Below are 26357 nucleotides of genomic sequence, written 5' to 3' on the forward strand. Positions count from 1 at the left end.
AGCAAATATATTGAACTCAATTGAATTTGGAAACTGTTTCATTCAATCAAGAATTTAATCAATACAATCGAATGATTGCTAAGCTAAGGTAGTTCCACGTGAACCTTGCGGTTATATCATAGATATAACCCACTAATTTTTAATGCAAATTTTCAGCACAAAAACTAACAGATCGATATTTTGCGCCGATTGCTCATGAAAAACAACGTTGAGAATGCAACTGATCCACCACAAATGCAACAACAGCAACAATCAACCCAACAGCCGCACTCTCCATCCCAACGTGAGCTTCAGTGTGATCAGAACAGTCGAATTGCTGCCGCTGTGATTAACAACGGTGAACCAAATGCAGCCGTGCAGCAATTCGTACAATCGATTTGTCTAAACATTCAGCGAAGTCTTTTGGTTCTTAGTCAAACTGCTAACCGGCCGGTGACAAATATCCTAATGGTACATATTTCTCTGCAAAGCCGTCTGCAGGAGCAACTATTCTCTGTCACGCAAAAATTGTGTCAACAGAAACGTGGTGGTCCCATGAGTACTAGAAGTTCTTAGAAAGCATCGAATTCTACAGATCACTTCTTACATGTTACGATAGAACTGGATTCTTACAACGCATTTACCAGTGCAGAAATTGTTATCTCTTGCAACATTCAAATTTAATGTTGTTTTGTACTATATATTACCGTTCCTCATTATCATATTTCATATGTTGTGGTTGTTCTTTTTCTTTTATTACTATTTATAATAACGTGCTTCGTTTCATCATTGTAAAATTTTGTTGGGCAAGCGGAATCTTGATACAAATTCTCACTGCCTGATTTATGTTTTGCAAAATTGCATCGATTGATTTGTCGTTAGGTTCTCCCATCAAGTTTATTAGTATAAGACGATTGTAAATTATAGGAACGAATGTTCGTTCTTTTCTCTTTGTTATTTTTTTTAGACTGCAATCTAAAAAAAAATAAATATTTTCTGGAAAAGCCGTTGTTTAACTTCACCACCAGCAAGCGTCAGCATCTCATATATTGCCTAAAAACTGGTTCAATTATTCTCATGTGAAACTTTTACCCCTAGCTTTGCTCGAGTCACGTGTTCAAGTATCTAGAAACAGCGGCAGCCAAAAAGGAGAAATCGACTACTACTACTACTACGGAAATCGGCGATCTCGTCGAAAAATTCCTCCGGAAGGCTGCACAAGCGATGGAAGTTTCGATTGTAAGCGATGGTCCCAGGAGGATCCGCACGATAATATTGGTCCCTATTCGCCCAAATGGTCGCCCATTCCAATGCATACAGGCTTCAGTGGGAAACCACCACCACCTTCAGTTGCACCAACAGCAGCAAGAGCTACAGCTGGTCGTTCTAATGTAGGTTCGCTTGGGGAGCACGCACCCCGCTGCAGGATCAGCACGAACGAAAGAAGCAGTCGAATAAGTAATATGATCGCATTCGGAAGAGTTCGAAGTCAACTAACCTATTCGTTCATTCACAGGGCCGACATTTCTCCAGAAGGTGATTTGACACTTGGTAGTGTCCGATGGATAGATGTGAACATTAGGAAATATCCAACCTTATAGGTATACCACTACATTTCATTCAAATTGTATATCATAACATCTTTCATTACTCCAATTACAGCACCAACACTAACATCACCCTACGCATGTCGCGTTACACCTGAATATTCCATGCTTCTTATTCAAAAAGTAATAAAGTTTTGATAAAACTCTTAAATAGTTTTGAGAAATACGCCGTGCATGACTATTCGAATCAAAATAACGAGATGTTGTACGAACTTTGTACATTAACTGGTGTTTCTTTATTATCCAACAAACATGAAATAATTTTTCGCGAGGAATGTTGAAATGCTTGATCTTAGCTCGATCTGGTTCTATTGTCAATCACTCTCTCTTAATGAGTTGAATTATTAATAAACTTTGTTGGAAAAATGTGTATTATCTCGCTTTCCCAGCATTTGTGTCAGAAAACAACTGATAGCATCGATTGAATAATAATGATCAACACTGGACATCCTAATGTATTCTTGTTAGGTCTTCTACAATATTGATTATATCACCTTCGGCCACTTCCTTCTTAGTTTCATCCACGTCGATCTGCAATACAAATGCATCGTACATTTTTCCCCGACTTAAATCTAAAAAGCTTCTACAAGGTCTCCATCAATAAATCTCCCGCAACGTTCCGTTTTCATTTCGGTATGATAACTATGCCAATACGAATAATCAATCTTACCAACAGATTTGATTGTGGGCCTGATTCTCGAATACACTTCACGGTGGAAACGAAATAAACGGCACGCCATTGAACTACGTTTTACGAGTTAGTGAAGTGTCGAAGATAATGATGAGTTTCCAGGCAGAATGAGCACTTTTCAAATAAAAAATCATTAATGAAAATTAACTTCTTCGTATCAAACTGGTATTCAATGTGAGTGGAAAACTTTGTTTTCTTCATGTGATATAATAATCTCATACAAAAATTTAATCTGAAGATAATTTGATATTATAATGATAAATTTAGTGGGAAACTAATCTCGCATCCAGATGTCGACACCGTACCGTTGTCATCGCGAATGCGTTTCATACCGTTTCCACCGTGAAGTGTATTCGTAGTGTATTAGAGAATCAGGCCCTGTGTCAGTCAAACTTTCTTGTATCTTTCGAAGAAATTCATAATTCATAATCAGGTGGTATTCGTGTGACCAGACCGATAGCTGACCAAAATAACAAACAGCTCGTTGTCGGCGTCGTACGCTCACCAATGTTTTGCATCACGAGCGAACCGTGGCGGAATATATTCATCATATTACCGAGATGGAATTGAGCATTTGCTGTCGTACGTCGTCCGTTGATGTGGCCCTTCAAATTAATACAAAAATTGTTCGTATGATAAACAGAGCTACGGAAACCCTATTTACTACTAGCAAACAAATAGATTGTTCTGATATCCTCCCGAGGAAGGCATTGTCATCTAATATTTCTACTGCTGGCATCCAATTTGGTTGATAGTCGTGAGCGATCTCCTCAAAATTATCTAGCGTGACAGATCGAATCAAATCACCCACCAAAATGAAATCGCCTGTTAAAAAAAACTGTTACTCTGAGGAATCCAAGTGATTGCATTAATCTAGTTTATCCTTGGTTTTACAATATAATCCATCACGTTATTGAAATGTTTACATTCAAGTCGCAAATCCTTATCATCAGTCCACTCATACAATCGTTCGGTTGAATTGATGCTAGCCAATACACGGTCATTGAACTTAATGAAAGAATAGCACGCGCTCTTGATTCCCTTCTCGCTAACTTGAGTGAGGGCTCCATCCGCGTAGTGATAGATGATAATCCTTCCTACTTTGTGTTCCGGTTCCGCTTGATACACCAGTGCTGTGACGACGATGCATTCGAGTCGTTACCCAACTTCTCCGAAATCAATGACATAGTATACTCCGTTTGCATGAATTGATGTGCAATTTCAACTTCTTGACCAAACTCGGCACTGCTGGCTCCTGGCTTGAGCAGTACCATGTTGCACGAGTAAGTTACATTTGTCGTCAGAGTTGACGCGCTCTGTCTCGAAGGAGTCAGACCACTCGAGTCCTGAAGTTGCATTCGCACCGTTATAACATCGAATGCTTGAGAAACTTCCTGATATGCGGTATGACGTGGCGACTCACCCTGTTACCGTTAGAATGTGCAACTTTAAATCTCATCAATTGTACCAAGAATAACCGAATTTTTGATTGCAAGAGCCAAACTGTCCTGATACGCTTCGGCATTAAGTGAGCACATACGATTTATTTCCTTCAGGTTGACATTCGAGAGAACTAGCTTGTGGTTAGAGCTGTAAATAACGTTTGGTAAATACCGATACGTTTTCAGAATTGTCGGCTGGCTTCCAATTGTTACTTTTTTGGTGTGTTGGTCTGTATTTTTCTTCATGACTAAGTAAAACATATAACCGTCTCCGAGGACACACAATAATTAAGGGCAACCAGTTCCGAACGGCTGGAGCTTTCGTCCAAGGGAGAGATGTTCAGACATGTTACATCATAATCTAGTGTGACAGTGTTAAGGGAAAATAATGTTATTATTGTGAACATGGGCAATTGGTCGTTCCATACCTTTTGTGCACCAACTTGCCTGCTTCAATCGTCATCGTGGTATACTACCGATTCTTATCCAATAACAATTAGTCCCCCAAGTGGAGTTGGCATCGGGATCAACATCGTTGCTTCTATCTCAACGTTATACTGTTTCCAGGCGATTTTAAGAAAGTTCTATCCTTCAAATTTATTTCGTGAGTTTTGATGTGTCGTCCCTTCAGATCTTGGTGAATAGCACAATAAGTCGCGACACGCGAGTGCATTTGCGTTAATTTAAGAAACACCTTATGATTCACTTGAAAACTTGAAGACTGCGAATCTCAAATCAAAACAGAACAGAAGTGTAAATAAGAAAAATATCTGCCGTCGATAAAACAGTTTACCAAAATAAAATCTAGTACACAGAAATACGGCCGTAAATGAGGATAGCTTTTTCTTTGACGACGTATCGTATCCGACGAATCAATATACGGATACGGCCGTAAATGAGAATAAAGGTGTAAATTCGTTATTAACATCATTCGTTCTATGCTATTTTATTTATGATGACAATAACCCTTATTCTCATTTACGCCCGTATCCGTATATTCATTCGTCGGATACGATACGTCGTCAAAGAAAAAGCTATTCTGATTTTCGGCCGTATTTCTGTGTACTAGATTTATCTGGACATACTGATTTATCGACATCGATGACAGATGTTCAAATTTTTACACTTTTGTTTTGTTTTGAGATTCGGTCAAGTACATCGGCGGTCAAAGTGGAATAATGACGATATTTAGGCTGGAACGCCTTCTGCACCCTTATCGGACGTTTTTGCAGCCCAAGACCGTGGAACAGATAACTATCCTAAATGAACATAACAAAAATACGGTGCTAAACTGATCGAACTGTTGGAGGAGCTTTCATTTCCAATACCAGAGGTAAGATAATGCCGTACATGTTCCGGAAGCGAATCCGTGATAATTTCGATCCACGAATTTGGCTTTTCATGAACTGCCTTTTTTCACACCGAGCAGCATCTGCGAATTATAGGAATCGGCTGGATTATGTAGTCAACTTCATTCTCGGATTGGCCCAAGTCAAAAAGGGCAACATTGTGACGCTCATAGATCTTTTTATAGAATACAAAACCATCACGATGACGTTTCTAACGGAATTGCGTATTCTGGATAGAAATGAGCTTCATCTGGAAGATCTATTAGGACAATTCTCGCAGTATGAGATAGGTTCAATCACTGACGTGAAAAGGAATGTCGAGAGGATGAATTCAACGAGAGAGCTGTCATGACGACATACGACAAGCAGGACTACCGGATGCGACTGAACTGAAGGAATGGGAGGAAAGGGGGAACGATTTGTTCAATACCGGGAAATTCAGAGAGACACAGACAGTATACACAGAGGCATTCGCGCTGGACTCTTTGAACAAGGATTTCAACAGCAAAATCTACTACAATCAAGCGCACGTAAGCTCTAAACTTAGCAATTTGCGGGGAGCTATCACATGCGCGCTGAATCTAAATGAGAAATATATGAAAGCGCTATTACATAGAGGAAAATTACATTACAATTTGGTGAATTTCGACCCTCCTGCACGGACAAGTATGCACTTTGCTCTTCTTTGTTATCCCTGGATTGCACGTGGAATGTAATCCAAGATCCCCACGGTAGTGATCATCTGCCAATAATTTTATCGATCGCCAATGAATAAGGTTCTCGTGAGTCAGTCGATATTGCGTATGACCTCACGAAAAATATTGACTGGGGAAAATTTGCAGTAATAATATCTGAAGCACTTGTTTCAATGCATGAACTTCCTCCACTCGTAGAGTATAACTTTATATCGAGTCTGATTTACGAAAGCGCACTTCAAGCTCAAAAGAAACGTGTTCCTGCTACCACTTTCCGACGTCGCCCTCCATCACTTTGGTGGGACAAGGAGTGTTCAAAGGTCTACCTTGAAAAATCATCCGCTTTCAAAAAATTCAGGAAAACTGGATTAGTGGAATGGTTTCGAAAGTACCAAGCTCTAGAAGCCAAACTAAAAGGTCTGATTAAAGCAAAAAAGCGTGGATATTGGCGGAAGTTCGTCAATGGTTTGTCAAGGGAGACAGCTATGAGCACTCTTTGGAATACGGCTAGGAGAATGCGTGGCTGGAACCATACAAATGAAAGTGAGGAATACTCTGACCGTTGGATTTTCAAATTTGCAAGAAAGGTTTGTCCCGATTCCGTTCCTGCACAAAACGTCGTACGCGACATTCCGCTCCAAGGCGATTATGAGAATTTTTCGATGGTAGAGTTCTCAATTGCCCTCCTCTCATGTAACAATTCAGCTCCGGGGTCGGACAAGATTAAATTCAACTTGTTGAAGAATCTTCCCGACTTGGCGAAACAGCGTTTGCTGAACTCGTTCAACAAGTTTCTGGAGCTGATTCTACCTCGTTTGGACAAGTGGGTTGAAACGAACAATTTGCTGTCAAATACGCATTTTGGCTTTCGCCGAGGTAAAGGGACGAATGATTGTCTCGCGCTGCTATCTTCTGAAATCCAAATCGCATTTGCTCGTAAAGAACAAATGGCTTCCGTTTTTCTCGATATCAAAGGGGCATTTGATTCAGTTTCCATGGAAATTCTCTCAGAGAAACTTCATAATCGATGACTTTCGCCAATTCTGAATAATTTCCTGTACAATTTACTCTCAAAAAAGCACATGTTTTTCAATCATGGCAGCTTGAAATCTTCTCGATACAGTTTTATGGGCCTACCACAAGGCTCTTGCCTATGCCCCCTCTTGTACAGTTTTTACGTCAATGATATGGATGATTGTCTAACTAGAAACTGCACGCTGAGACAACTTGCAGACGATGGAGTTATTTCCATCACGGGTACTAATCCCGCCGTTCTGCAAAAATCCTTGCAAGATACCCTGAACAACCTGTTCACGTGGGCTCTCAAGCTGGGTATCGAATTCTCTACGGAGAAAACTGAAATGGTCGTTTTTTCTAGGAAGCACGATCCCGCCCAATTCCAGCTTCACCTATCCGGCAAAGCGATCAGGCACTCGATGTTTTGACGTAGGACTACGTCTTTCATTTCTATACCGGGGTGTAAAATCAAAGTTTCGAAAACGAAAGCGTTACGCCGGAGACCGAGATTTTGAGCGTTAATAGCTCCTAAACAACTGAACGAAATGGTATGATAAACACTTCATTCGAAAGATAAAATGTCTACGCGTTATATACTTGTTACTTTTTGATCCAAAAACTTGTTTCAATAGTCTTAAAATTGCTTTCAAAACAGGCTATTGAAATCACCAATCGGTATATAAGCGAGCGGCGCTCGGAAATCCACTCAGTTCTAATTGAACAGCGATTGGAGCATGTTGTCGCTGTTGCGGTGAAGCTCTTTATTTTTCATGAAAGCGCGGATGAACGGTGTCACCAAGAGCCTGTTTGTGCACCCTAGGCCAGAAGGGAATCTATCAGGAGGAGAGTGATGCCACAAACGGTTCCCTGGGAAGACATCGCTACACACACATACACGCGCGGCTATTAACAGGTGGTTATCGAGTTGGCATTAACCACTGGTGGGCTTCCAGTATCGAGGAAAATGTGGAAATATCTAATCGTTACTGAAAATAATCTGCCAGTTCCTTTGGGAATTTTCAAAATATATTCATGTGAAAGAGTTTAATTGAATGTTTTCTATCCATGTAACACTGTGACCAAATATGTTTCAATCAAGTGCTATTAACAGGTGGTTATCGAGTTGGCATTAACCACTGGTGGGCTTCCAGTATCGAGGAAAATGTGGAAATATCTAATCGTTACTGAAAATAATCTGCCAGTTCCTTTGGGAATTTTCAAAATATATTCATGTGAAAGAGTTTAATTGAATGTTTTCTATCCATGTAACACTGTGACCAAATACATTTGGTTTTGTGGTTTTTCAATCAATCGCAATTAACAGGATAGCTTCAGAAGATTATTCTTCCCCATCAGTAGGATATTTCCGTATCCAATATTGTATGCGCCCGCAATCGATTATTGCTCAGTCGCCGAAAGTTCCAAGCTCAGAGAGTTCATTCCCCTCTAGTTTGCCTTCCAAATTGCCATCGTAAACCACACCTTCTCTCGATTCAATCACACACAAAAAGCATACTTAAGCGATATTCTGGTGGTGAGACACATTCATTTTTCGTGAGAACATCGACAAGACAACATCGTTGCCTAACGTGCTGGAGGAGGTGGACGGCGAAGGATCGACACATACACGCGCAGAACTCTTTCCGTTAGGATGCCATTCAGCATCGAGAAAGTTCCGGAAAGATCTAATCATTGCTGGAAAATAATCTGGCAGTTCCTTTGGGAATTTTCAAAATATATTCATGTGAAAGAGTTTAATTGAATGTTTTCTATCCATGTTACACTGTGACCAAATATGTTTCAATCAAGTGCTATTAACAGGTGGTTATCGAGTTGGCATTAACCACTGGTGGGCTTCCAGTATCGAGGAAAATGTGGAAATATCTAATCGTTACTGAAAATAATCTGCCAGTTCCTTTGGGAATTTTCAAAATATATTCATGTGAAAGAGTTTAATTGAATGTTTTCTATCCATGTAACACTGTGACCAAATACATTTGGTTTTGTGGTTTTTCAATCAATCGCAATTAACAGGATAGCTTCAGAAGATTATTCTTCCCCATCAGTAGGATATTTCCGTATCCAATATTGTATGCGCCCGCAATCGATTATTGCTCAGTCGCCGAAAGTTCCGAGCTCAGAGAGTTCATTCCCCTCTAGTTTGCCTTCCAAATTGCCATCGTAAACCACACCTTCTCTCGATTCAATCACACACAAAAAGCATACTTAAGCGATATTCTGGTGGTGAGACACATTCATTTTTCGTGAGAACATCGACAAGACAACATCGTTGCCTAACGTGCTGGAGGAGGTGGACGGCGAAGGATCGACACATCACGCGCAGAACGCTTTCCGTTAGGATGCCATTCAGCATCGGGAAAGTTCCGGAAGAGTTCTAATCATTGCTGGAAAATAATCTGCCAGTTCCTCTGGGAATTTTCAAAATATATTCATGTGAAAGAGTTTAATTGAATGTTTTCTATCCATGTTACACTGTGACCAAATATGTTTCAATCAAGTGCTATTAACAGGTGGTTATCGAGTTGGCATTAACCACTGGTGGGCTTCCAGTATCGAGGAAAATGTGGAAATATCTAATCGTTACTGAAAATAATCTGCCAGTTCCTTTGGGAATTTTCAAAATATATTCATGTGAAAGAGTTTAATTGAATGTTTTCTATCCATGTAACACTGTGACCAAATACATTTGGTTTTGTGGTTTTTCAATCAATCGCAATTAACAGGATAGCTTCAGAAGATTATTCTTCCCCATCAGTAGGATATTTCCGTATCCAATATTGTATGCGCCCGCAATCGATTATTGCTCAGTCGCCGAAAGTTCCAAGCTCAGAGAGTTCATTCCCCTCTAGTTTGCCTTCCAAATTGCCATCGTAAACCACACCTTCTCTCGATTCAATCACACACAAAAAGCATACTTAAGCGATATTCTGGTGGTGAGACACATTCATTTTTCGTGAGAACATCGACAAGACAACATCGTTGCCTAACGTGCTGGAGGAGGTGGACGGCGAAGGATCGACACATACACGCGCAGAACGCTTTCCGTTAGGATGCCATTCAGCATCGGGAAAGTTCCGGAAGAGTTCTAATCATTGCTGGAAAATAATCTGCCAGTTCCTCTGGGAATTTTCAAAATATATTCATGTGAAAGAGTTTAATTGAATGTTTTCTATCCATGTAACACTGTGACCAAATACATTTGGTTTTGTGGTTTTTCAATCAATCGCAATTAACAGGATAGCTTCAGAAGATTATTCTTCCCCATCAGTAGGATATTTCCGTATCCAATATTGTATGCGCCCGCAATCGATTATTGCTCAGTCGCCGAAAGTTCCGAGCTCAGAGAGTTCATTCCCCTCTAATTTGCCTTCCAAATTGCCATCGTAAACCACACCTTCTCTCGATTCAATCACACACAAAAAGCATACTTAAGCGATATTCTGGTGGTGAGACACATTCATTTTTCGTGAGAACTTCGACAAGACAACATCGTTGCCTAACGTGCTGGAGGAGGTGGACGGCGAAGGATCGACACATACACGCGCAGAACGCTTTCCGTTAGGATGCCATTCAGCATCGGGAAAGTTCCGGAAGAGTTCTAATCGTTGCTGGAAAATAATCTGCCAGTTCCTCTGGGAATTTTCAAAATATATTCATGTGAAAGAGTTTAATTGAATGTTTTCTATCCATGTTACACTGTGACCAAATATGTTTCAATCAAGTGCTATTAACAGGTGGTTATCGAGTTGGCATTAACCACTGGTGGGCTTCCAGTATCGAGGAAAATGTGGAAATATCTAATCGTTACTGAAAATAATCTGCCAGTTCCTTTGGGAATTTTCAAAATATATTCATGTGAAAGAGTTTAATTGAATGTTTTCTATCCATGTAACACTGTGACCAAATTCATTTGGTTTTGTGGTTTTTCAATCAATCGCAATTAACAGGATAGCTTCAGAAGATTATTCTTCCCCATCAGTAGGATATTTGCGTATCCAATATTGTATGCGCCCGCAATCGATTATTGCTCAGTCGCCGAAAGTTCCGAGCTCAGAGAGTTCATTCCCCTCTAGTTTGCCTTCCAAATTGCCATCGTAAACCACACCTTCTCTCGATTCAATCACAGACAAAAAGCATACTTAAGCGATATTCTGGTGGTGAGACACATTCATTTTTCGTGAGAACATCGACAAGACAACATCGTTGCCTAACGTGCTGGAGGAGGTGGACGGCGAAGGATCGACTCATACACGCGCAGAACGCTTTCCGTTAGGATGCCATTCAGCATCGGGAAAGTTCCGGAAGAGTTCTAATCATTGCTGGAAAATAATCTGCCAGTTCCTCTGGGAATTTTCAAAATATATTCATGTGAAAGAGTTTAATTGAATGTTTTCTATCCATGTTACACTGTGACCAAATATGTTTCAATCAAGTGCTATTAACAGGTGGTTATCGAGTTGGCATTAACCACTGGTGGGCTTCCAGTATCGAGGAAAATGTGGAAATATCTAATCGTTACTGAAAATAATCTGCCAGTTCCTTTGGGAATTTTCAAAATATATTCATGTGAAAGAGTTTAATTGAATGTTTTCTATCCATGTAACACTGTGACCAAATACATTTGGTTTTGTGGTTTTTCAATCAATCGCAATTAACAGGATAGCTTCAGAAGATTATTCTTCCCCATCAGTAGGATATTTCCGTATCCAATATTGTATGCGCCCGCAATCGATTATTACTCAGTCGCCGAAAGTTCCGAGCTCAGAGAGTTCATTCCCCTCTAGTTTGCCTTCCAAATTGCCATCGTAAACCACACCTTCTCTCGATTCAATCACACACAAAAAGCATACTTAAGCGATATTCTGGTGGTGAGACACATTCATTTTTCGTGAGAACATCGACAAGACAACATCGTTGCCTAACGTGCTGGAGGAGGTGGACGGCGAAGGATCGACACATACACGCGCAGAACGCTTTCCGTTAGGATGCCATTCAGCATCGGGAAAGTTCCGGAAGAGTTCTAATCGTTGCTGGAAAATAATCTGCCAGTTCCTCTGGGAATTTTCAAAATATATTCATGTGAAAGAGTTTAATTGAATGTTTTCTATGCATGTTACACTGTGACCAAATATGTTTCAATCAAGTGCTATTAACAGGTGGTTATCGAGTTGGCATTAACCACTGGTGGGCTTCCAGTATCGAGGAAAATGTGGAAATATCTAATCGTTACTGAAAATAATCTGCCAGTTCCTTTGGGAATTTTCAAAATATATTCATGTGAAAGAGTTTAATTGAATGTTTTCTATCCATGTAACACTGTGACCAAATACATTTGGTTTTGTGGTTTTTCAATCAATCGCAATTAACAGGATAGCTTCAGAAGATTATTCTTCCCCATCAGTAGGATATTTCCGTATCCAATATTGTATGCGCCCGCAATCGATTATTGCTCAGTCGCCGAAAGTTCCGAGCTCAGAGAGTTCATTCCCCTCTAGTTTGCCTTCCAAATTGCCATCGTAAACCACACCTTCTCTCGATTCAATCACACACAAAAAGCATACTTAAGCGATATTCTGGTGGTGAGACACATTCATTTTTCGTGAGGACATCGACAAGACAACATCGTTGCCTAACGTGCTGGAGGAGGTGGACGGCAAAGGATCGACACATACACGCGCAGAACTCTTTCCGTTAGGATGCCATTCAGCATCGGGAAAGTTCCGGAAAGATCTAATCATTGCTGGAAAATAATCTGCCAGTTCCTCTGGGAATTTTCAAAATATATTCATGTGAAAGAGTTTAATTGAATGTTTTCTATCCATGTTACACTGTGACCAAATATGTTTCAATCAAGTGCTATTAACATGTGGTTATCGAGTTGGCATTAACCACTGGTGGGCTTCCAGTATCGAGGAAAATGTGGAAATATCTAATCGTTACTGAAAATAATCTGCCAGTTCCTTTGGGAATTTTCAAAATATATTCATGTGAAAGAGTTTAATTGAATGTTTTCTATCCATGTAACACTGTGACCAAATATGTTTCAATCAAGTGCTATTAACAGATGGTTATCGAGTTAGCATTAACCACTGGTGGGCTTCCAGTATCGAGGAAAATGTGGAAATATCTAATCGTTACTGAAAATAATCTGCCAGTTCCTCTGGGAATTTAAAATTACATTCATGTGAAAGAGTTTATTTTAATGTTTTCTATCCATGAAACACTGTGACCAAATACATTTGGTTTTGTGATTTTTCAATCAATCGCAATTAACAGGATAGCTTCTGAAGATTATTCTTCCCCATCAGTAGGATATTTCCGTATCCATTATTGGATGCATAAAACCTTGTGGCTCCAACGTAACGCTCTCGTTTTCGAAGTTCTCCAAATATTCATTCATTCAGAATGAATTCAGATTCAACTTCAAACAAATGATCTCTAAATCAACGATAGTCCTACGTCACCCTTGCGGTTATACCATAGATATAACCCACTTCCTGTTTTTGACGTAGGATTACGTCTTTCGGGAACATATTGGGGTACAAATTGAAAATCGAAAATCGAGCGCACCATGAAAATTGTCCAATTTCAAATGCTTATTGTTCAGTCAATCCATGATGGATTGATGAGATTTTTACGTCAATCAATTTCGGCACTCCATAACAATTTTTCACATTGAATAAAATAATATATGTCATGAACTAACTATCGAACAATTGAAAAATCTCAACCCATATCCTAACGGAAATACCCACTTCTGATAGGTCGAAATTGACGACATATGCGGCAGGTCCCAAACAGAGACATCTAAACCAAGCTGCCTAGGGGAAATTGGCATTGCAGATACATGAAAGTAGAGGGAGCTTTTTTCCCACCGACATGTATTCCCTAACAGAGATTTCAAATCCATGGTTTCTGGGAGAAATCAGCATGTAAAAACCCTCGATAGTTTAACTAACGAAGCGCACAAATGGATAGCGCTCATTGTAACTAGTGTGGGTATTGCTGATTGCATACGTGCTGGCGAATCAGCTGGGAGCGATGAACAAGTGTTTTTTCGTTCCAATAAGAATCTTTCGATTGAATTTCGATTGATTTTTTTTCTCCCAAGGAAAGTTCATGCGACGAGCAAAATTGGAAAAATGAAGGAATATTCGAAAAAGTGATTTCACATATGCTCTACATATCATATTGGGTGCTGTTAGCCCAATTCAAATTCGCATTGAGGCATGTAGCATCGTGTTCCGTTGGGTTTAAAGCGAAAAGGAAATGGGTTGAATAAACACTCAGAAAATAAAAAAATTATGAAAGAAATTACTTTTCCATTGCAAATATATTTTCTCTATACTACAGTAACACTTTTTTCTGGTGAGAAAAATTGGGTTCGATAATGATAATTATCTTATATTGCTTTGATGAGCTTTTTCTCTTTATTTCATCCATACATAACACAGGCGCCATCTCGTCCAGGACCACAGAGGGCGGCTGTGGTACGTGATACGCACCATCTAATGACTAATCACCATCCTTCTATCATTATCACTTGATTATGGACACTAGTGGAGTGAACAAACAATACCTAACAACCAGACAAAACGGACCCAAATCATTATCGAAGAGTTTAACAATGTAATTCTTCAAACATATCCAACATCAGCGTGCAGCAGATAGCCTAACGGAATCCTACGTCAACTATGGGGTCGTATCTTGGACACAACCCTCCTGTGACTTTTCAAATACCTTGGACTATATTTTGACTCTAAATGTACCTGGGGAATACACATTGCGTATTTGAAACAGAAATGCCAGCAAAGAATCAATTTTCTCCAAACAATAACCGGAAAATGGTGGGGCGCCCATCCAGGAGACCTCATTCAGTTGTACAAAACAACGATATTATCAGTGTTAGAATATGGCAGTTTTTGCTTCCGATCAGCTGCCAGGATTCATATTCTCAAGCTGGAGAGAATACAATTTCGTTGCTTGCGTATAGCCATGGGGTGTTTGCATTCGACACATACGATGAGTCTCGAAGTCTTGGCAGGAGTACCCCTGCTTACTCTTCGGTTCACAGAATTATCCTACAGATTTCTCATCCGTTGCAAGATCATGAATCCATTGGAATCCATAACTTCGAAAATCTACTCCAACTGACTCCTCAGTCAAGTTTTATGTCTTTGTACCATGATTTCCTTACCCATGAAGTGCACCCTTCACCGGGCATCTCCAACCAATTTTGCTTCCCATACTTTTGCAATTCCTCTGTCAATTTTGATCTGTCCATGCGACAAAAAATCCATGGAATCCCAGATCATCTACGCTCAGATTATATTCCGCCGATATTTTCGGCAGAATATGGGAAAGTTAGATCTGATAAAATGTTCTTTACTGACGGTTCATGCATAAACGGGTCCACTGGCTTCGGCATCTTCAATGAAAATTCCAGTGCCTCTTTCAAATTCAAAGATCCTTGTTCCGTGTATGTCGCTGAAATGGGTGCGATATACTATGCTCTAGGGATCATTGAAACACTGCCCATCGACCATTATTTTATTTTTTCAGACAGTCTTAGCTCAATAGAGGCAATCCGCTCAATGAAAGTTGATAAACGCTATTCTTATTTCCTACCAAGAATAAGACATCTATTGAGTGTTTTGGTCGAAAAATTATTCAAGATTACCTTAGCATGGGTTCCCTCTCATTGTTCGATTCCGGGGAATGAGAAAGCGGACTCGCTAGCTAAGGTGGGCGCTTCAGAAGGCACACTTTTTGAAAGGCTTATAACGAATTTTTTCACATTCCTCGTCAGGACACACTCGTTAGTTGGCAGCGCATGTGGAGTGAAGATGAGTTCGGTCGCTGGTTACACACGATTATCCCTAAGGTTTCGACGAAAGCTTGGTTTAAGGGATTGAATGTAGGTCGTGATTTCATTCGCGTGATATCTCGGCTTATATCCAATCACTACAACCTAAACGCGCATCTCTATCGCATTGGGCTCGCAGCAAACAATCTATGTGATTGTGGCGATGGCTACCACGACACCGAGCATATTGTCTGGTCGTGTATCCGATTCCATGCCGCTCGCTCTTAACTCTCTAGAGCACTGAGAGCAAAAGGCAGACAATCGGATATCCCCGTCCGGGATATCTTAGGTAGCCGTGATCCAGATCTACTGCTTCATCTATACCTGTTCCTCAGAAACGCCGATGTCAACGTTTAATGATGTTTCCTTCGTTGTGTCCCCGTTTCATATCCCTCCTATCCGATCTATAAACTTTTACTTAGTCGCGGCAATACATACACACACTCTTTACAGATACACGAGCCAAAGGTTGTGCAGTCTACTGATCATTCAATAAGAGCCAAAGGTTGTACCGCTCATGACAACTCTACACGAGCTGATGTTTGCGCCGGCTAGTGACCATTCTATCCTGGATTCCTCGAGTCGAGAAGACGCACCACGCTAGATATGGGGTACAGACTAGGGGGGCGTTGCTGATTAATGGTCAGCTGCATCCCAATATCCCGTGTCGGGCACAGGTACAGAGCATTGGAGACAGCAACATCACAATTACGAAAACACTTGTAATACTAACCTCGAGCCAACCGCGAGTAATCGGTTGCATATTACTAACATAGTTATAAGGCAAACATTGTCGAAATATTGAACTCCCGGCCCCGTCAGGTTGACGCCATATGAGCCTTAATAAAAATATATATTTTGGATTAACAAAAAAAAAATCGAGGAATGTGTTAAAGATTACGAATTAGAATTAAAGACTTCACTCAAAGATGCAAAGCTGTAGTTGAAGAAATCGAAGCGCAAGGATTAATACAAAATATTAGGCGTTTCGAAACAAGCACCGAAGATGAGATCAAAAAGGCTTATCGTAACCGTGCGCAGTTTCATCACCCGAATCGTTATGCGAACTTTTCGGAGGAAGAGAAAAAGGAGTAGGAATTGAAATTCAAGGAAGTAGGCGAAGCGTACACAGTATTATCCAGGTGTATGACACGATTATCGCTATCTCACTCTACCTACCGTCATCGCATATCTCACTATCCCTCTGATGTAAAAGTTCATCATCGACATCACGATATGTCAGATGGTGGTAAATTGGTAATTCGCGGTGGTGTCGACTTCAAATTAGGGCCATACATAATTTGTATCCCAAACTCGTTGGTGTAATCTCTATCAGATTAGAAGACACGAAGCCGGTTTTTAAATTTCAAAATTTGAATGAAAATTTTCACATCATGTTATTTAATTACTTGAAACACGTATTTCTGACTTTCATTAAACCATATGGCTATACAATTCCAAAAGTGTTGCTGATTTTTTTTTATTATAATATAAAATTGTCTTCATAAACAATTTTCGTATGAGACTTTTTCACCACCTGCAAACAAAAATGTTTTTAATTCAAATAGAATGCTAATTTGATATAGAAAAGCTAATTTTCATTCATAATTTTAAATTTGAAAACGTTCATTCCGACTTAAAATCAGCTATTCGTTGACACTCCCCTAAACTAGTAAACGAAGCACAATGCCGCCAACGCGGATCGCGGATTTTGAAGAAAACAAATACTTTTGATGTTTGAGATGTTGGCACCAAAAACAAGGCGTGGGGACATACAGCTGGTATTATCTGATGCTGGCATGAAAACACGATACGGTAGTGAATATGACATTGAGGATCTTGAACAGTCACGTTGTTGATTTTTTTAGGTGGGAGGAAAAGTTCAGCGACCGAATAAAGTGCGATTCACATACAACATCCACGTCACGTTCACGTTCCGTCCCGTTACGTTGCGTCAATTAAGTGCGATTCACATACAACATCCACGTTACGTTCACGTTCCGTTACGTCAGTTATTCTACCATGCAGTTCTTATGAAAACATTCACATACACCGGCAACGTAACGACCCGTCAGTATACGTTCAACGAAAACGACCGGCAGGATTTGTAGAAAAGAATAATTGACGGAGACGGACGATTCGTTGGGTTTTTGTCTGGGCTTTGTGTCTCGACTTTTGTTTTGTTTTGGTTATATTTTTTATGCCAACATATCTCTTAGTTCCAAATTCCGAAGTCAAAATCATTCGTGACTAGTTGAGAAACATAGTCTATATATTATTATTGTTGGATAAAGGTCAGAACTACGGGGTTTAAGCATTTACGTTATATATTTCAATGATTTCCATTGAATTTATCTTAAATTTAGAACTGATTCAGGCATGCTCATTCGAAAGAGGACATTGCAACTGAGGACTGTTGTAGGTGGCGACACCATGAATAACATTAAATGAATCATTCGTTTGACATTTGACGTGACGGTGCTGCTGCAAGCATAGACTGCATGTGTGAATTGGTGGAGACGGTGACGGAACGTAGACATTCTTTTCCGTAACGTTCTATGTGGATCGCACATTATTCTTCCAAGCAGTTCTTATGCAAACATTCACATACACCGGCAACGGGAACTTCGACTTGCCGTTGCTGGTGTATGTGAATGCTTCAATAGGAATTCCATGGAAGAATAATTGACGCAACGTGACATGACTGAACGTAAACGTGACGTTGATGTTGTATGCGAATCACACTTAACATGTTTTACTTTCAGACATTGACCCACAGCACATGTTCCGACAGTTCTTCCAATTCCGAGGAGCAGATACAAGTTTTGGTGGAGGCTTCGGAGGAAGCAACAGTAATTTCACTTTCCGCTTCATTTTGCATGCAAGAAACACAACAGAAATTAAATAGACTGTACTTGTAATAGAGAAAATGAAAAAAAAAAATAACTAATTATAAACAACAGTCTCTAGTGTTAATAATATTCTGTTTTTTTTTGCTAATAAATTTTTCCGAATTGTTTCTTGACCGGTTGACAACTTTGAAGTTTTTGAACTTTGAAGAAAGTGATTCAGCCTTGTTTGTCACATTGGTGAAATGTCCCAAATGAATCAGATTTGTTCCGAAGAAATCATGGAAAAAATACGGTAGGAACGATTGACTTTACTTGATTCCTTTTATTGTAAACCTAATTCATACTCATTCCCTAGAAATATTGTACAAAGCCATGGGAAATGTTTTGATTTCCAAGGGCTGTCTCATCTTTTCGCATATATCTTTGATAACCTTATATGGGACGATGATTTGAACCCAGGTGTATGACACGATTATCGCTATCTCACTCTACCTACCGTCACCGCCTATCTCACTATCCCTCTGCTGTAAAAGTTCATCATCGACATCACGATATGTCAGATGGTGGTAAATTGGTAATTCGCGATAACGTCGACGTCTGGTGGCGACTTCAAGTTTGAGTCATAATTTGGGTCCCAAAATCGTTAGTGTAATCTCTACCAGATTAGTAGACACGAAGCCGGTTTTCAAATTTTAAAATTTGAATGAAAATTTTCACATTATGTTATTTAATTATTAGAAACACGTATTTCTGACTTTCATTCAACCATATGGTCATACAATTCCAACATTGTTGCTGATTTTTTTCTTTATAATATCAAGTTGTCTTCATAAACAATTTTCGTATGAGACTTTTTCCCCACCTGCAAACAAAACTGTTTTTAATTTAAACAGAATACTAATTTGATATGAGAAAGCTAATTTTCATTCATAATTTTAATATTGAAAACGTTCACTCCGACTGAAAATCAGCTGTTCTTTGACGCTCCCCTAAACTAGTAAACGAAGCTCACTGCCGTCAACGCGGATCGCTGTTTTGAAAAAAACAAATACTTCTAACGTGTGAGATGTTGGCATCAAAAACATGGCGGGTGCCATACGGCTGTTTGAACCGCTTATTTCTGACCGAATTATCCAAACACATCGAAACAGAAATCAACAAAGAAACTACTTCCGCGCCATAGATTTATCAACGCTGCTTTGGAGTTTTTCAACCATGCCACTGGAAGACTTAGAATTCAACCTAAATCTTTTTTTTTTATGGAATCTTTCGCAAAGTCGATAACATCGGTTCAGCCCAGACATTCTTGTGGATACTTGCCTAGCGCTGTGGATAATGAATTGCATTTTAGTGGAACTGTTGGCGAATATTTTCGCCAATTGACAATTTACACAATATTTCCGAAAGGATCGTGTCAAGGTAGCGATGTTTGCTGCTAACATGTGCAGAGATCGAGATCCCAGAGGCGTTAAAGTTAATTTCCCACTTAGAACGACCCAATGTATTCCAGCTATTGAAGCAACTTTTTTTTATAGTTAATCCCTAAGCAAATGTGTCACACTTAGGATTGCTTCTTCCACTGTTCAAGCAGTGTGATGCAAAGCGGGATTGTAAATAAATCCCAGGAGAAATGGTTCGATCGAGCTAAGTTTTATTAATAAATTATATTTTGAAGCTGTAAACCGATGATCAATCCATCCGAATATCTAGAGCCAGCATTAAACTCGTCAAAGTTTTTTATTTGCATTCAGTTGCCAGATGCAACGCTCCAGCACTTGAAATATATGTAACATTATTCATCTGCTTGGAACTATGTATAAGATCAATCAATGTCTGACACTTGAACGAAGAGCGTTCAGATAAATAAATCCGCATAGGTTACTACCTACTTTCGTCGAGCAACAGCATTGAACCGTGTCAATCTCGTTGGCGATTGCCTCCAGGTTCAGTCTAGTTTCCAGAAGTTGGCACTTGTTCATATAATATTATTGTTTCAGAACTTTGTGCCAAATGTGAGAAGCCTTTCTTGGGATATTGCCAGTACGAGAAACGTGGGTTAACTTATCGCGAAACATAATATCGTTACAAATTAACTCCAACCCACTTGTTAGGTTTCAACGGTTGCAGAGATTGGCTTCTGGTTTCCCCCGTTTACCGTTGGCTTCGAAATCGAAGTAGGAACGCTGTTATGGGTCAGAATGCCAGTGGACGCCTTGTAGGGACTGTTCGTCTTCACGTATGCGTAATCCGTACAGCTGCTGTAAGACACGGCCGCCTTTTTCGGGGTGCCATTTGGAATGGGTATTTTACTATTGCTTGCTGGTGGTGAGGTATTCGGGTTGTTCGACAGTTCTAGATCGACCAGCGAGCGCATTTGTCGAAATTCCACCGGCAGGATAGCAATATTGTTGCTGATGTCGAGAAATACCAGCCTGAGCACTGTGAGATCCCGGGGCAGATAGACGAAGTGATTGTTGCGCAGAGTGGGTGAACGCAAATTCCATAGATTGCCCAGCCGGGAAGAAAGATGAGTTATTTGGGTATAGGCGGCACCAAGCTCGGTTAGCTCCTCCATCCGAGCAAGCTCAAACAAAAACAGAACAGAAGTGTAAAAAATGTAAACAGCTGTCATCAATGTCGATAATGTAGTTTATTCAAATAAGCACACCAATAATATGATCTAGTACGACTGTAAATTAAAATACGACGAATGGCTCGTTCGAAAACAATGATGGTATTTGCGTACGTTTCCTATTCGTTCAAAAATGAGAATAAGGGTGTTATTCTACAATATTGTTAATTGAGTTGGAATAATTGCCAAGAAAATATTTTTCTTTTAAACGCTGTTTGCGCAGTTTACAGTGCTTGATTATATGAGATTTTCCACCACATATTAGGCAGCCTGTATTGAACTTCTTATGTTTAATTTTCCAATAAACACAATTTTTCTCTGTATGGCCTTTCGTTGTACAAATTCTACACGTTATTTGGTTCACGTAGGAATGGCAAACATGTCCCTGTATTTGGGTGCATCTCCCACAACGGTTGCAGTGTTTGTAGTTTGGTTTAACACACCAATTGCATTTCAAACAATGACGATAGGTGGATCCGTTTTTCGAAGGACACATTTTACATATAGAGCAATGTGAATTGGATATATGAGTGTATCTTCTACACTTTGAACAATACTTGTATCCTTGATCAGCAGGTAGAGAGAACGAATCCATGGGAACATTGGTAAACATTCGAACCGGGGTACCGTTTTTTAATCCGCTTTTACCGTCGTGGAATTTGTCGTGGTTGCTGTAATTAACCTGATAGTCCGTCATTTCCATAGCACTCATTACTTTTTGTACGTAGTTTTCCATGAAATAAGGAAATATCAAGAATACCGGCAGTATTTCTTGAGTAGTTGAATTGATTCTGTTGTACGATTGATTTATTGTTCTTATGGCATTCGCTAGCAACTCGGTACGGCATCCGAAGGGAGGATCAGTAAAGATACATATTCTGTGGGAAAAACTGGTGTAACAAAGCTATTAGTACAGAAATAAGGAAAAATAATTAAATACACTGCACGTAGAAAAGGGTGGGCTGTCATACAAATGTAAAACAAATTTCTGCATTACTCGAAAACTAATCAAGCTAATGGAGCCAAATTTGGCATGTGAATATTTTAGGGGGCACGAAACGTTTCTGTGATGAATAGACACTCCTCCCCCCTCTTTAAGGGGAGAAGAGGGGAGGGGTCTGTCTTTATTCTATCATATTTTTTGTATCAAACATTTATTCCATGTAACGAAGAAACATGTTATTTGCAAGTGGTTGAAAAATCTTGAACCAGAATTGTGTCGGAAAATAGTTTGATATTATAATGATGAAGGGGGTCTTCGTAGCCACTTGGTTACGCGTTCGCGTACTAAGCGATCGGTCGTGAGTTCAAACTCAGGACCCTCAATTGACCATCTTTGTGTTGTTATAGAATAACTACGTCCACGCAAACATCATCAGCGATGGAGATCGATCCACGGTCGAAATTAGATCGATTCATCCATACAACTGCTCTGCTCTGCAAGAAACATCGGGCTACTGTTCTATAAATAACCCAACAATGATCAATATCAACTGTCTCCGCTGACCGGTCTGCTGAACAATGGAAGAACAGAAAGAATACCCTTACGCCGAAATGGCTACTACTGTGTAATTTACCATAATATAATGGAACAGAAAACTTAACGCCTAAATGACTACTACTAACTACTGTGTAATTTACAGTTTATAGAAACATAAACATATGTACATGTACACGATTAAAACCCGGCTCTGTTACAGCTAAAATGCTAATGGGCCTAATAAATAAATAAATGGGATAAAAAAAATATAATGATGAGTTTTGGTAGAAGTATAGGAATTTTTTAGTAAAAAGTAAATTCAACGGGGTCGATTAGAAGATCAATCAATGAACAGTTCTGCGATTGGACTCATGAACTTGCGCTTAGTAAGAAAACGTGAATGTTTGAATGTATTGATAACAAAAAAATAAATTTTGTGCGGGACGAACTTTGCCGGGTCAGCTAGTATATATTAAAAATATAATTTATCATCCAACACATTCTGGCATCTGAAAAACATTGCGTTTTTCATGTGTAATGATAGAGGTTTTTGAATAGCGTAATGATAGAAGGTTGAAGAGAATCGCGGTATATAAGTTATTACTGGTATTAGAAGTTGCAAAGGCAAAATTCCTGTGGAACGTTAGTGTCGTCATTAAAAGATTTTTGAAAATGAAAGAAGTAACAGCTCAGGATAATCAACTGTTATAACTACTTAAAATGCTTGTTGGTAATATATTATTTATAAATAAGTATTGCAAATGATGATGGTGAAAGGGGATACAGAAGAAACTTACCCAGGATTCAATAAAAAATTTCCGAAGACATTTTCTGCACATTGCCCGTTGAAAAAGTAATGATTGAACATGTTGTAATGAACGAAGTGATCTTCATCGTAGAACCAACGGAATCGTTCATCAATGTCCAGTAACAACGAACTAATATTAGTTTTAGTGGAGAGGTATTCATGCAATCTGGGTGCTCCAACGCATAGTACTTTTGTAATCATTAGATGTCTAAAGATGCTTTCGAAGCAGTGCAATGCACTATCAGTAAAAAAATATTGCGCTTCGTTACCGTCACGGCTTAATGGTAGTAAAACACGCGTAGGTTCCTTTAGTGTCTCTTCGTCTAGTTCATCATAAACCCTATGATTTTTGTGGTAACTTAAATCTGACTTCAGCAATAATTTTTGACACGTGATACAATACATCTTTTGAGAAGCCTCTGCGTTGCGTACCTGAAAAATAAACGAATACTGAATACAGTGATTTCCCTCCAATTGGACAGACCTGTAATGCGACGAGAATAAGTGAATTCTAATTGGACATTTTGGTCAATATCCTTTGTGCAAGTTTGTTTCTACAACACGATTAATTTTTTGGAGTGTTTTTAAACATTTTCCAACATTTTTACCAGATTATGTATTTTGCACCCTTTTCTAATGGTTATGAGTTAGATTTTCAATGATTTTCCTGTTTTAACATGTTTTTACATTGTAATGTGTTTGTTGATATGTCCAATAACAGGTCACAATCGCCTCTATCACTGTGTAACAATCGCATTTGGTTTTGAATTTATCATTCTTGGTGGTCAATTTTTGCTAAATTGAGATCTAACCACCGAGAGTCACCTCGGTCTCTGACTAAACCACATTGGCAAGATCGTATACTTTCAGTCTTTTGTACTCTAATGGTAGTTATTCTAAATCTAAAGCTAAACTTTAGTTATGTGTAGATGAACATCAGAATAAATGTTACGTGTAGATGTACATCAGAATAAATGTATTACGACACATGCGTTCTTTGCGCGGTGATCAAGCGATCGCAATATTTGGTGCATAGATGCACGAGTCATACCGGATTGTCTAGTTAACGATGAATGATGTGTGTATCACGATACATTGAATCCAATAACGAGGCTTTAATGTATCGCTTATATCGTGGTTACCACATTAGATCAAACTAATGGGCACAGTGACTTCCACAGAAAATTACTCATCCTAGTGTCCATGATTCGGTGGTTTCTTACGCACTAAATGACTCAAACATACCTCGGTAAACATTTCTGTTGCAATCGATGTTTTCACCTCATTGCGCATATAACGCGATTCTCCATTCTTTTTAATATGAAATGAACATTCACCATTGCGACTAGCTGTACACGCAAAATACTCCTCTTCGGGGCGATCGCTGTCGTTGGTTATTTGAAATAATACAGTTGGCCCATGTTCGCAAGTAGGATTCTCCGTTAGGTCATTCAAAATTATTCTCACTGGCGCTGAAACAAAAATCAAATAAGGTTTCGAATACAGTTAATGCTCAAGTATAAATACAACGCTAGGCTACTATTTAGGCTAATTAGTGAGTAAAAATATCATGTTCCAATACAGGTTGTATCTATTTTTTTCACATGTTGTTTATAGCTAAAATCTGCATTATAAGAAAAACAAATGAAGCTGTTATTTCCATAAACTGTGGATTTTCTTCTATACAATACAAAGCTGTAACTGTATTGCCTACAAAAACATTATAATAACACACCCATTCCGTATTTTGTACTGTTTTTTCCTTTATTCCGGTAAGTAGTTCCTGGTGGAGCCAGTCGCGTGAGAAATGTCAATTAGAGATGTCGGTTAATCGTTCGATTAATTCAAATAATCGAATATCTGAAATTATAATCGAGTAATTTGGTATCGAATAATTTAAAATCAAAATATGAATACATCGAATAATTGCCACTGTAATCGCGATTAATGAAAGAAAGAATTTTTCTCAAGGCTAATGCATTTTTAGGTTAAGAATTAGGCTATATAGTTTTTTTATCCAACATTTTATCATCCAACTATCTAACATCGGCAACCCGATTAACCACGCGACCAGAATGACAACGTGATACGTGATTATTACAAGAGATAAATATTCGCTCGATTAATCAAATATTGAAAAACAATTCTCGCTTAACTTTTGAAAAGGTTCATTGTTCCGTAATTCGAGATTAAGGTTGAAGCCTCGGAGCGAAAAATGTTACATTGGACGTTTTGACTGCCCGCGTTTGCACATTGGACATATTACATTGCACTATAAAAATTTGAAACTAACTAATAAACAACAATCCAAATATCAGCATTTCGTTCTAAAGACTGATTATTACTGTTATCACTCGTTGAATTGCACTGAAATCGATAACAACACCTGTAAGAAACAAATTCCAAAACGACCGAAGTACGGCTGCGAGTTGTATTGACTGCTTTGTTACTTCGGACGTTTCGGCCGTCGGAGGAAAGTGACGTCCGAAGTAACAGCCGGGTGCTTAAAATTCGAATCTGTACATTGGATATTTTTTGTATCGGCGACAAAAAGATGAAGAAGATAGATACGTGAACGATTGTTTTTGTAATACATTCAATGATTGAAAACTAATAGCGTGCATCCATTAACTCGATTTGTTTACATTTGTTACATAGGACCTTTTCAAAAGTTACGCGAGAATTATTCGAATGAATCGAATATTGAAAAATGTCCGAACGATTAATCGATAATCGAATAAATGAAAAGTTTAGACATCACTAATGCCAATGTTTTTATTAAACGCAAGATGAATCTATGGTACTAGGTGAGGCCGTTTCGTCACTAAGTTGGTAGAGAAGCGGTATATGAAACAGTGCGGAAGGAAGCAGAAGGGGATTTATATGGTTGAAGCGCGAAAAAGACAGACTGATCACGA

At 39.1% G+C, this 26357-nt stretch overlaps 1 protein-coding gene and 2 pseudogenes across 2 annotated transcripts; 1 reads left to right on the forward strand and 2 right to left on the reverse strand.

The window, feature by feature from the left end:
* Positions 1-2943: 2943 nt before the first annotated feature.
* Positions 2944-7419, reverse strand: LOC129766330 (DNA damage-binding protein 1-like; annotated as a pseudogene).
* On the forward strand, positions 5061-18588 carry LOC129766331 (dnaJ homolog subfamily C member 7-like; annotated as a pseudogene).
* On the reverse strand, positions 16040-25318 carry LOC129764857 (rRNA N6-adenosine-methyltransferase ZCCHC4). Of its 2 annotated transcripts, none has more exons than XM_055764396.1 (4): positions 25175-25318; positions 24685-24911; positions 23429-23871; positions 16040-22041 (listed from the first exon to the last, which is right to left on the reverse strand). In XM_055764396.1, the coding sequence occupies exons 1-4, from the start codon at positions 25176-25178 to the stop codon at positions 21300-21302; spliced, it is 1416 nt and encodes a 471-aa protein (XP_055620371.1). In that variant the 5' UTR covers positions 25179-25318; the 3' UTR covers positions 16040-21299. The 2 variants fall into 2 exon arrangements, with proteins under 2 accessions (XP_055620371.1, XP_055620372.1); XM_055764397.1 differs by lacking the exon at positions 25175-25318 and adding an exon at positions 24967-25162.
* Between the last annotated feature and the right edge of the window lie 1039 nt (positions 25319-26357).

The sequence above is a fragment of the Toxorhynchites rutilus genome, chromosome 2 (genome assembly GCF_029784135.1).
Source record: "Toxorhynchites rutilus septentrionalis strain SRP chromosome 2, ASM2978413v1, whole genome shotgun sequence".
NCBI classification, from domain to species: domain Eukaryota; kingdom Metazoa; phylum Arthropoda; class Insecta; order Diptera; family Culicidae; genus Toxorhynchites; species Toxorhynchites rutilus.